This window comes from Garra rufa, chromosome 14, assembly GCF_049309525.1.
Source record: "Garra rufa chromosome 14, GarRuf1.0, whole genome shotgun sequence".
Lineage (NCBI taxonomy): Eukaryota > Metazoa > Chordata > Actinopteri > Cypriniformes > Cyprinidae > Garra > Garra rufa.
In genome coordinates, this window is record NC_133374.1 from 2765590 (window position 1) to 2778750 (window position 13161).

Genomic DNA, 13161 nt, shown 5'->3' on the forward strand with positions numbered 1-13161 from the left:
GTTATTAGCATAAATGTGAGTAAAATTTGGACAAGTGGTGGCGCTATAGAGTTTGAGATAGAGACTCCAAACTTGCTATGGTTAATGTTGAGACTGTCCTCTATCAGTCTGCCAAATTTCATAACTTTGTGCTGAAACTGTGCAGGTAGTCTCAGGTCATAGTTGATATAACACACACCAAGTTTGGTCTCAATATGTCAAATTGTTGCGGAGATATAGCCTTACATCCATTTTTGCATGCTATTCATTGAATTCATTTGTGCATTAATCGAGAACGGTTTGAGTCAAATTTGGACAAGTGGTGGCGCTATAGAGTTTGAGATAGAGACTCCAAACTTGCTATGGTTAATGTTGAGACTGTCCTCTATCAGTTTGCCAAGTTTCATAACTTTCCCACAAGGGGTCTATGGGCTGCCATTGACTCAAGAGCAAAAGAAACAAATAATAAGAAATCAGATTTCTTATTATTTATAATAATATAACCTTCGGTGCTTGGCCCCTAGTAAAATAAAGGAACACACAGCGAAAACTAACAAAACTGCAACACTTTTTCCAGTCTGTTCAAATAAAAATCACAGAAGTAAAGGCTGAATTCTCTGAATTCTGAGCTCCACCACAAGATGGCACTACACCAGCTCTTCTTCTGAGCATCTATCTGAGGGACTTAGTTTAAAGTGCCCCTATTATGCCTTTTCAAATATGATATTTCATGTAGTGTGTCATGTAGCTGTATGTGAACATAAACTATCTGCAAAGTTGTGACGCCGACAGTGCACTATAAATAAAGTTTTTGTCTAACAAAAAAAAGAGTCGGCTCACATTCGCCTAAACGAGTCGTCAGCAATTCGAATCTTTTTTCTGTAACGGCCACACGTCACGAGCTACACATTTGCGTAATGTCCGCCCACATTCAATTTCGCGAACAACTTGCCCGCCCACAAACAGTAGGCCTACCATTTTCAAGTGGATTATATCATGTCAAGAAGACGCCCTGCGCTGTGACAGCCTGTGAGAGTGAATTTGTTTTATATGCCCTTCCGAAAGATGAAACTATCAAGAATGAGTGGTTAACATTAATTTTTTCAACACCTCAGCAGTCCAATGCCAATCTTGTGTTGTGTTCGCGTCATTTTACTGATGACTGCTTTTCCAATCTTGGGGAGTAACGTTACAACGCGAGATTCACCAAACGCTTGGTTTTAAAAAATGGATCAGTGCCCAGTTTATTTGGACCGGCTTGCTCCTCTGAACTTCTACCTGTAAGTATGATTAATAATTGTATTTTCTAGCGATCGTTCAAAATACGTCTTTGTGTACGTTATGGTGTGTAACAACCCCGCACATGTCTTGGTAACCGGCTAACTTGCGTTTCTGTAGTTCTGTTGTTCAGCTGTGAGTGCAATGTAGTCTAAAAAGTCTTGTGATTGATGCAGCTTGACTGTCTGTCTGCCTTATTAGTTTAAGTAATGATAATGATAAACGATGGCTTAACGCAGTGTTATGGATTGTACAGTGTTGAAGTTCACAACGTAGAGATGTGTCCGGTTCGCTTACAAAAGCAAATTGTAACATATGACACCCACTGAGAAACGTCCTGCTCTGGTCGTGCTTGCAAAACAGTTTCTTGTCGATGTGACACTTCAACAGTTTCATCGTCAGACTCCGGCTCGAATTGATAGGGTAAAATCGAGGCTATCTTTTCTATGCATTAACAGGTCTCCGCAGCTGTCATTCAGTTATGCCAATAGGCGTTTCGTTTTTGCGCTGTAGCGGTAGACCAATCCAGAAGGACTGCACCATCTGACCAATCACAGCGGTGAGGGCTCACTGAAAGGAGGGGTTTAGAGAGACTGATTCTTCGAACTGCTTCAAACGAGTCGTTTACGAATCATTTAGAAACGGGGTAAAAATAAATCTAATTTTGGAGAAAACTAAAGTGTTTTTTGAACTTGCATACATGTAAACCTGTTTTAAGAGACTATTACAACAATATTAACTACCTTTAAAATGGCATAATAGGGGCACTTTAAGTTGTTGAAGTGTTGAGATGTTCATAGCAGCAACCTGATTAATAACCTGCTTTAATGTGGTTTAAGACATCCTGAAGATGAAACACAAACACACACGTACCGTACGACTCGTATCCGTCCAGAGATTTGACCGTCAGCAGCAGATGCTGGTCCTGTAGGTACTCGATGTCGGACAGAATGGGCTTCAGTGTGGTCAGCTGTTTGGACGACCAGCCAACGCGCAGGAAGTTGACGTTATCACTGCTTTGAGTGTCGTTCTCATAGCTCTTCTTATACTCTACACATAGAGAGAGACATATATATGAATGTAAAAGTGTTTAAGCCTGCATTAATTTGATCCAAAGTACAGCAAAACAGTAAAAATTTAAAATATTTTTAGTATTTATTTTTGTTTTCTATTTGAATATATTTTAAAATGTAGTTTATTCCTGTTAATTCCAACTGAATTTTTAGCATCATTATTTCAGTCTTCCAAAAATTTTATTCACAGGAAAAAATAACATTGTAAAATACAAATAGAAAACAGAGAATTTATATATATATATATATATATATATATATATATATATATATATATATATATATTTAGATTAGCTTTAGTTTATTATATTATTTATTTATTTATTATTATTTTATTATTTCACTTTTAATACTTTTAGAACCTAAACTTATTTATTTCTGGCAGCATTTCTCATTTTTATTTCCAAAGTTTCATTTTAGTTTAAGTTTTGATCCTTTTGAAGATAAGAATTAGAAATGTTGTTAAAAAAATTGAAGTCTGTTATCCTAATTTTCTACTATTCTAATATTTTGTTACTTTAATTTTCATTTACATTTAGGTTTTTAATTTTAGTTGCTTTTGTCACTGTTTTGTTCTTATTTATTTTTATGTATTATTATTAACTTAAACAAATTAAAGCTACATAGAAAAATAAATAAATAAATAAGAACAAACAAAAACTAATAACTATGGCAAAAGTTTACTGAAACCTAAACTAAAATGAAAAAAAAAAAAAGATATAAAAATTAGAAATGTTGTTAGAAAAAATAGAAAAGTTGAAAACTGAAATATACTTATTTCTATTAGTTGCCAGGGCAGAAATGCAGAAATAATTTGTTATTCTAGTTTTCTCATATCTAATTTTCTACTATTCACATTTTTTTTTTCAGTTAAGTTTTTCATTTTACTGGATTTATGTGCTTTTGTCACTGTTTTGTTTTTCATTTATTTTTATGTATTATTATTAACTTAAACAAACAAATTAAAGCCACACAGAAAAAGTAAATAAATAAATAAAAACAAACAAAAACTAATAACTATGACGTTTACCAAAACTTAAACTAAAATGAAAAAAAAGATATAAAAATGAGAAATCTTGTTAGAAAAAATACAAAAGTTGAAAACTGAAATATACTAATTAAATTATAATTTCTGTTATTCTAGTTTTCTAATATCTAATTTTCTACTATTCTAATATATATATATTTTTTAATTTTCAGTTAAGTTTTAAATTTTAGTGAATTTATGTGCTTTTGTCACTGTTTTGTTTTTATTTATTTTAATGTATTATTTTTACAAAGTACAAATATATATGTTGTTAAAAAAAAATAGAAAAGTTAAAAACTAAAATATACTTATTTCTATTAGTTGCCAGGGCAAAAATGCAGTGATAATTTCTGTTATTCTAGTTTTAACATTTCTAATTTTCTACTATTCTAATATTTTGTTATTTTAATTTTTATTTACATTTAGGTTTTTCACTGCTTTTGTTCTCATTTATTTTTATGTATTATTATTAACTTAAACAAATTAAAGCTACATAGAAAAAGTAAATAAATGATAATAATTTGATTGTTGTACTTTCAGTATTTCAGTTAGTTGCCAAAGCAACATCTTAAATCTTTAAGAATTCCATCTGACAGTTATATGATTATATTTAATCTTTCAATTACTGAAAATGATTAGTAATAGTTTTAATTCACAATAACAACATCAGTCCACTCCACATAATTTATTCAGTTTCACCCAGAAACAAGGAAGTACACTGCATCAGAATGCTGTTCATTTTCTTTAACAAAAGCACGTGGAGATCAGACTTTGATAGATCAGATTTCCGCTAAGGATAATGATGTTATTGTCTTACATACAGTGCCTTGCAAAAGTATTCACACCCCTTCATTTTTTCACATTTTGTTTTGTTGCAGCATTATGTTAAACTGCTTTAAATAACTTTTTTTCCCACATCAATCTACATCTCATACACCATAATGACAAAGCACAAAACAGATTTGTAACAACTTTGCAAATTTATTAGAAATAAAAAACTGAAAAGATCCTGTTGCATAAGTATTCACACCCTTTTCTGGGACACTGGAAATCGATCTCAGGAGCATTCATATTGCTTCTAGATGTTCCTACACTTGGAGTGGAGTTAAACTGTGGCAAGTTAAGTTGAGTTAAGGGTATGAATACTTACGCAATCTACTTATTTCAGTGTTTTATTTTGAATACATTTGTCAAATTTGCAAATCAGTTTTTTTGCTTTGTCATTATTATGGTGTATGGAGTGTAAACTGATGTGGGGTAAACCTCATTTAAAGCAGTTTAACATAATGTTGCAACAAAAAACAACTAGATAAAAAAAGTTCGTCAAGACAAACTTTAAGTTGGCTTGAGAAAGCTTTGCCTTAAAGTTAAAAGAAGTTTTGAAAGCTTTAAGCAGTTTAATTAGTTTTAAAAGTTTAAAGATAGAAAAAGTTTGAAAATATTTAAGTTTGATGGTTTTCAGTCGGATAGAGGATGGATAGATGGATGGATAGATAGATAGATAGATAGATAGATAGATAGATAGATAGATAGATAGATAGATAGATAGATAGATAGATATTTCTATGTGGTTGGTAGGGTGCTCTAAGGTGTTGCTATGCGGTTGCTAGGGTGTTGCTATATGGCTGCTAAGGTGTTACTATGCGGTTGCTAAGGTACCCAGGGTGGTTGTTAGGGTGTTGCTACGCGGTTGCTAGGGTACCTGGGGTGGTTGCTAAGGTGTTGCTATGTGGTTGCTAAGGTACCCGGGGTGGTTGCTAAGGTGTTGCTATGCGGTTGCTAAGGTACCTGGGGTGGTTGCTAAGGTGTTGCTATGTGGTTGCTAGGGTACCCGGGGTGGTTGCTATGCGGTTGCGAGGGTACCCGGGGTGTTTACTAGAATGTTTCTAGCATGTTGCTTGCATGATTTTAGAATGACTAGCAAGTCGTTAACATGATTTTAGCATGACTAGCAAGTCGCTAGCATGATTTTAGCATGACTAGCAAGTTGCTAGCATTATTTTAACTTGTCTAGCAAGTCGCTAGCATGATTTTAGCATGACTAGCAAGTCGCTAGCATGATTTTAGCATGACTAGCAAGTTGCTAGCATTATTTTAACTTGACTAGCAAGTCGCTAGCATGATTTTAACATGACTAGCAAGTCGCTAGCATGATTTTAGCATGACTAGCAAGTCGCTAGCATGATTTTAGCATGACTAGCAAGTCGCTAGCATGATTTGGACGGACGGATGGATAGAAAGATAGATGAGTTTGAATGATTTTGATTGGATTAGAAATATAGTACATAGAAGGGCAGTTTGATTGAGTCTCAAAGGATTCTGGGAGTTTTGACAGTTGGAGTTTGAAAAGTGTTGGCTCATTTGAACATTCCGTCAATGTAAGTCTATGGGATTTTTCCCAGTTTTAATCAGCATTTTTAGGGAAACCGTAAGTCCGATCGGTTAGAAAAGATATAGCAACTCGAGTCAGACCAGACTGAAGATCTGGGCTGAGTTTGGAGTTTGTAGAGTTAAAGCTCTAGGAGGAGATACAGTCAGAAAATTTTGGCTAGGAAGAAAATAAAATATCAGTAAGTTGGCTTTCTCAAGCCAACTTAATGAAGGGGTATGAATACTTTTGCAAGGCACTGTATGAACATCCTCATTGGAGGAACTGGATCATTTGTTTTCTTACCCTCCAGACAGGTGGAGTAAAACTCGATGAAGAATTTGGTTCTGCTGGCCGTCTTGACGATGGCTTCGATGTTCTCGAACTCGATGTAGGCCTGCTCTGAAGACTTGGGCAAACCTGAGGAGAAACAGCAGCTCAACTTGAGCTTCCACTGACATGAACACAAGCTGAGTCACGAAGACACGCGCCGTACCTTTCTTAGAGACGAACTGAGACGTGACGCCCACCTCGAACGTGCCGAAGACGGGAGAATGGTCACTGGTGACGATATCATCTGTACAGCCTGACAAACACAAACACAAACACAAACAGTCATTAAAACAGTGTTTGCATATTCATGAGCGGTGGATAAACAAATCAGCTTTAATAACCGCCACAACAATAATCACATACAGTCATATACTGATTGAATCAAACTGGCTCTTATTTACCATTTACTTGGAGAGTAAAGCTGAATTATTTCTTTATTTTAGTCATTTAGCAGCATTTATCCAAAGTGACTAGGAGATTCATTTCACTCATTTGAGGCCTTTTCATAATATTCTCAATATTTATGCACTCACTCTGAAATTATTTAAAGTGACTGTCAACAAGTAGGTTTTTTTATTATTTAATTTTTTTTATAATTTATATGATCTTATCATTTTGTAAAAATTTATTTTTACTTAAATAAAATGAAGCAAAAAAAAGAAAAGAAGTCTCATCAAGGCTGCATTTATTTGATCAGAAATACAGAAAAAAAATGGTAATATTGCAAAATGTTATTACAATTCAAAATAATGATTTTTATTTTATTATAATTTAAAATATAATTTAATCCTGTGATGCAAAGCTGTTACTCCAGTCTTCAGTGTCACACGATCCTTCAGAAATCATTCTAATATACTGATTTATCATTAGAATTATCAATGTTGACAACAATATTTTTTTGGAACCTGTGATACTTTTTCCAGGATTCTTTGATGAATAACAAGTTACAAAGACCAGCATTTATTCCAAATATAAATCTTTTCTAAAAATGTAAATCTGTGCTGTCACTTTTTCTTAATTTAACACATCCTTGCTGAATAAAAGTATTAATTTCTTTCAACAAATATTATATATTATAAAAAATTACTGACACCAAACTTTTGAACAGTAGTGTATATTGTTAGAAAATCTATCTATTTTAAATAAATTCTTTTTAACCTTTTATTGATCCAGTAATTCTGAAAAAAGGATCATGTGACACTGAGGACTGCAGTAATGATGCTGAAAATGTGGCTTTGTATCACAGGAATAAATTACATTTTAAAATATATTTACATAGAAAACTGTTATTTTAAATTAAAATAATTTTTCACAATATTACAGTTTTTTCTGCATTTTTGATCAAGTAAATGCAGCCTTGATGAGCAGAATTGTTTTTAAAAACATTAAGAATCGTACTGATCCCAAATTTTTGAGCGGTAATATTTAATTATAATTTATATGCAATTATATAACAATGTAGTAGTAAGTATCAACATTTGCATATTTAATGCAATATTAAATCACATCCTACTACAACATTTTCATATTTTATAATGATTTGTCAACATTTTTTAATGTCAACAAGTTGGTGAATCCGTTTTGAATCGATAACGGCCGAATAATGACTTAATTACATAAATAGTTATAAGTAGAAACAATAATCAGAAAATCTAATATGATTTCTGAAGGATCATGTGACACTGAAGAATGAAGAAATTATGCTATAAATTTGGCTTTGTATCACAGGAATAAATTACATTTTATAATATATTCACATAGAAAACTGTTATTTTAAATTAAAATAATATTTCACAATATTACAGTTTTTTCTGTATTTTTGATCACGTAAATGCAGCCTTGATGAGCAGAAGAGAATTCTTTATTTTATTGTTTTAAATATAATAAGTAGAAATAATAATCCGAAATGTTTGTTGAGCAGCAAATCAGTATATTAGAATGATTTCTGAAGGATCATGTGACACTGAAGACTGCAGTAATGATGCTGAAAATTCAGCTTTGATCACAGAAATACATTATATTGTAACAGATATTCACATAGAAAACAGCTGTTTAAAATTGTAACAATATTACAAAATTTAACTGTATTGTTTGTGGTCAGAGAGACTTCTGACTGCTAGTGTAAGTCACTCTGAATATCTGATATTTATCATCCTGTTTGAGATTAACGGCTGTAACAAACAGTCATCTGTTGCCGCAGTAATGTGCGACTGCGTACCGTAAGAGTTGCACACGATGTGTGTCTCGGGATAGGATTTCCAGAGGATTCTGTCGCACCACGAAGGAACGTTGGTCCGCATCTGAGAGACGAGAGGAATTTAAACAATGCCATGAAGATGCTTCACTTCCTTTGGCAAAGGTCAGAGGACGGGAAATAGCCGCCTCAGGACCGTTAACATGTTCACACAGGATTCTTCCTTCATGCACATAAGGATGAGCTTCTTTAAAGGGATAGTTCACCCAAAAATTTAGATTTTGTAGAACAGTTAGACAGTGAAGAACATTTGATTCAAACAATGCAAGTCAAAGGCTGCTGGTGCTTTAAGACTAAAAAAAAAAAGCATATTGGCAGCACAAAATGAATCCCCATGGCTCATGATGATATATCAAGGTCTTATGAAGCAAAACAATCAGTCTGTGCAAGAAACTGAACCCGTAATCCAGAGCCTCTTCTGATTCTTTTTCACGAACTGATTCTTTTGGACAGTTTGATTCAATGAACTGATTCATTTCACTAGTTTGTTTATGTAATCATGCAATGATGTCATGTATATGCAATTATATCATTAAAGCTATGCTGCCCTCCAAAGGCAGAGTGCAGTAACTACGGCAACACTGAAACTGAGAAAAATGCCTTTAAAGTTTTTACAGCAGCTAGTCAAACATTCTGTTGAAAAACTCTCGTTTCTCTGAAACGGGACACAATTTAGCAAGGAGACTTTGCCACAAGACGAAACAGTAGTCAAAAAGTAAATTTTACGCCTTACCTCAATTTTGACCAAATGTGTAGTTACTGTGCTTTGCCTTTGAAAGGCCGTATGGACGTCTAAAGCATATAAAGTGAGTAAACTAGTCTTCATCAGCTTACTGTTTTACATTAACCATGAGAAACCACAAAAATGTTTATTCAAGTGTTCAGTTCACACATGCTCATATCAGCGCCTCAACGAAAAATCATTCATTTGCAAACTGAACCGTTTGTCTGAGGCTCTGGATCACAGGTCATAATGTTGTAAATACTGTTTGGATTCTTGCACAGGCTGATTGTTTCTCTTCATAAGACCTCAATACCTACTGGTGTTTCTTTTGTGTTGCCTGATATGCTGTTTTTGACTCTTAAAGTCTTAAAGCCGCTGACTTGCATTTTATGAATCACTAAGGGCCACAGTTTCAGCTAAAAATATTCTTTACTGTTCTACTTAAAGAAAACTCTTCCTAAGTATTGCCTAAGAATGAGTAAATTAAAGGATTACTCCACTTCCAGAATAAAAACTTCCTGATTTCCTGAATTCACTCGCCCCCATGTCATCCAAAATATTCTTTCTTTTTTCAGTCGCAAAGTAATTACGCTTTTTGAGGAAAACATTTAAGGATTATTCTCCAAATAGTGGACTTCAATGGTGCTCAACGGATTGAAGGTTAAAATGCAGTTTCAAAGGTTTTCGGTTTCCAGTCAGGAATCAGACCGAATCATAATACTGAGACTGATCTTATTAGAGTTACAAATGACCTGATCGTGGTGGCATCTCACTATTAGATACTCTTGACCACAATGTTCTTTTGAATAGACTTGAAAATGATGTAGGCATTAGTGGATGTGCACTGGCTTGGTTCAAATCATTCTTATCTGACTGGCATCAATTCGTAGCAGTGAATGACGAGGTATCATATCAATCACAAATGCAGTATGGAGTACCTCAAGGCTCAGTACTAGGACCATTACTTTTTACACTTTATATGTTACCCTTGGGAGATATCATCAGTAAACATGGTGTAAGCTTTCACTGTTACGCTGATGATACTCAGCTCTATATTTCTTCATGGCCCAGCGAAACATACCAATTTAGCGTTTAGACACACAAATCGGATAAAAAAACAGTTGTGATACAACTGTGTGGACAGTCAGTTGTTCAAATCAGATTCCATCCGGATATGCACAAATTCGGATTTGGGCTGACAGTCTGAACAAGGCTTTATGCACTATTGACACTATTGTCCTTTTTAATACTGTAAAGTTGCTTTGACACAACCGCTGCATAAATAAAGGTGAATAAGGGTCTTATCTAGCAAAAGAAAGAAAGACATGAATATCTTGGATGACATGGGGTGAGTAAATTGTCAGGATTTTTTTTATTTTGGAAGTGGAGTAATCCTTTAACAGCACATATTTGGGCTATCCCTGTATGAGTTCTAATTCAGTAAGTAATGTGGGAAGATTGTGACGTACCCCAGTCGCCTTCTGCTTCTGCCAGACGTATGTGTCTCGCGAGCCGCGCTCATAACGGTACGTGGGCGGATAGGTGATCTCCTCCTCCGCTGGACACACACACACACACACACACACACACACACACACACACACACACACACACACACACACACACACACACACACACACACACACACACACACACACACACACACACACACACACACACACACACACACACACACACACACACAGGAAATGATGTGGAAGGGAAAGGAAATACTGTTAAGCCAAGACACTCAGATCTTAAATGCACATTTAAATAACATGGAAAAAAACTACATTTAAAAACAAAGTAGAAATGTGCATGTCAACAAACATTAAATAACGCAAAAACCTTTCACAAGAGGGCAAATATGCAGGTCTTGTTTCATTGCAAAATATTTGTAATATTTAATCTATTTGAAGAATGTTTTGCCATTTGTTGCCTCATTGCACTTTATTGCATTGCAACATTTGCAATATAAAAATATATTGCAATATAAAAGATTGCACTGTTTTGTACGTGTGCACGTTACTTTGTACTGGGAGGAAGAAGAAATTTCATTGTATATACTTGTACAATGACAGAATAAATAATAATAATAATAAAAATAATAATAATAACAACAACAACTTGTAGTAATATTTATTTCTTTTTTTGTGCATAGACAGTCAGAGACAGAGGTGAGGCGTACCGAAGCGAAGGAAGACCTTGTTCTTCTCTCTCTCCAGATTTAGCTGGTCCACCTTCAACAATGGCTCAAACTCCTTCCTGTTGATGTAGTTGAGGATTTCCTGTTAGAGACAGAGAGAGAGAGTGTTCAGACTCACAGCGGTCAAGACTGAGTCTACTACAGACACGTGTTTGATGGCGTTCACCTGTATGTCCATGTCTAAACGGTAGTTGAGATCGCCGAACCAGAAGAGATGCGTGAATCTCAGCGAGATGTCGAAGGAGTTCAGCTGTTTATCGCCCAGCGACAGCTGACGCAGGATGTCCAGATAGTTCTGGTTCCGTCTGCCGGGGGTCAAAGGTCATGAGTGCATCACACTTTTACTGCAGAAGGGTTGCCAAGCAAATCGCAAGCTGAGTATTTACAAAGAATTTATACTGACGAGAAGCGAAAGTCAATAGAACGCTTTCATGCTGTCGCTATGGCAAATATCAGCTGCTTTGTTTAAAAAAACGCACATTAAAGCTAAAATACACAACCTGAATCATGACAACATTTTATATAATATATTTTTTACTCCTTTTTGTTTATTTCTTAAGAATTTTTTTATTATATTACTTCTATTAATTATTAAACCTAACTCATTTGTTATTAAAAGGTCTTTTGTACGTTTTGTTCGTACCCTAACCTTTGTTATTAATGCAATTGAAAAATATGGCAACACAGAATAACGTACATTATCAAAAACAGACTTTGTCTTGCATTTATTTTTCGCAAAATCTTTGCTCTCTAGCATTATAAACTGAACTAATACCAACATATGTAATTAATTTAAGGACATGCATCAGAAAATTGGGAATGTTAGACAATAAATATATAACAGGAATATAACAGCTTAACAGTAAACTGTTTTTGCGGTATTGTCTCATATTAATGTCCGTTAAAGCATGACTAAAAACTCCAAAATTATTTAATTATTTAGTTATGAAAGACACAGCAATACATCATGTTCTGTAAGATCATCATAATATTGGTGTGTTTCATGGGTTTAACACGTACAATAAAATGTATAAATACAATTACAATATATATTTCAGACCTATAATAGTAAATAATAATAGTAATAGTAAATGCATAAAGTTGCATAAAATAAAAATACAGCAGGCTGCCTCAAATGTGATGGTTGGATTCCACAATTGATAACATAAAACATTTTTAATACAATACAACTTTTACTGTAGTAGTCATAACATTTACTGATGACTTAACCGAAGCACCACTTAGTGGCTGTTACCAAAAAGGCATCGGAGTTTCGCCTCTTGGTATTCTATACTCTTTGGTATTTATTAATGGAGTCACACCTGTGGATTTTCTCGTTGCCGGACGTCAGGTGACAGTTAACAAATCCAAACGACGTCCCGTTAAACATGAAGGACACGCCCACTGCTCCTTTGTTTCCTAGAAAACAGACAATAACAAATAAACTAGATAGTAAAATTAGACAAACTTTAAGGCAGAAAGTTTTAAAAAGTTTGACGGTTTTCAGTTTGAAATAGTTTTCAGTTTAAAATTATTTGAAAGATAAAAGTTTGAATATTTTGTAGGCAATACAGTATATTAGAAAAACAGATGTGTTAGGGTGTTACTATAAGGTTGCTGGGGTACCCTGGGTGGTTGCTAGGGTGTTGCTAGGGTAACCAGGGTGGTTGCTAAGGTGTTGCTATGCGGTTGCTAGGGTACCCAGATGGTTGCTAAGGTGTTACTATAGTACTCAAGGTACTTGCTAGGGTGTTGCATGTTTGCATGTTACTAGAATGTTGATAGCATGATTAACATGTTACTAGCATGATTAGCAAGTTACTAGCATGTTAGCATGGTTAACAAGTGAGTAGCATGTTGTTAGCATGATTAGCAAGTTACTAGTATGTTAGCATGATTAGCAAGTTACTAGCATGTTA

At 34.4% G+C, this 13161-nt stretch overlaps 1 protein-coding gene across 1 annotated transcript in view; it reads right to left on the reverse strand.

Annotated features, from left to right (window-relative positions):
• Positions 1–13161, reverse strand: part of inppl1a (inositol polyphosphate phosphatase-like 1a) — a 43295-nt gene that overhangs the window by 8263 nt on the left and 21871 nt on the right. Inside the window, exons 13-20 of the mRNA XM_073818270.1 lie at positions 12565–12661; positions 11409–11547; positions 11225–11324; positions 10506–10594; positions 8277–8358; positions 6222–6311; positions 6032–6145; positions 2121–2307 (exon numbers count right to left, since the gene is read on the reverse strand). Of these exons, the coding sequence (XP_073674371.1) occupies positions 2121–2307; positions 6032–6145; positions 6222–6311; positions 8277–8358; positions 10506–10594; positions 11225–11324; positions 11409–11547; positions 12565–12661 (898 nt within the window). The remainder of the gene's footprint in view (positions 1–2120; positions 2308–6031; positions 6146–6221; positions 6312–8276; positions 8359–10505; positions 10595–11224; positions 11325–11408; positions 11548–12564; positions 12662–13161) is intronic.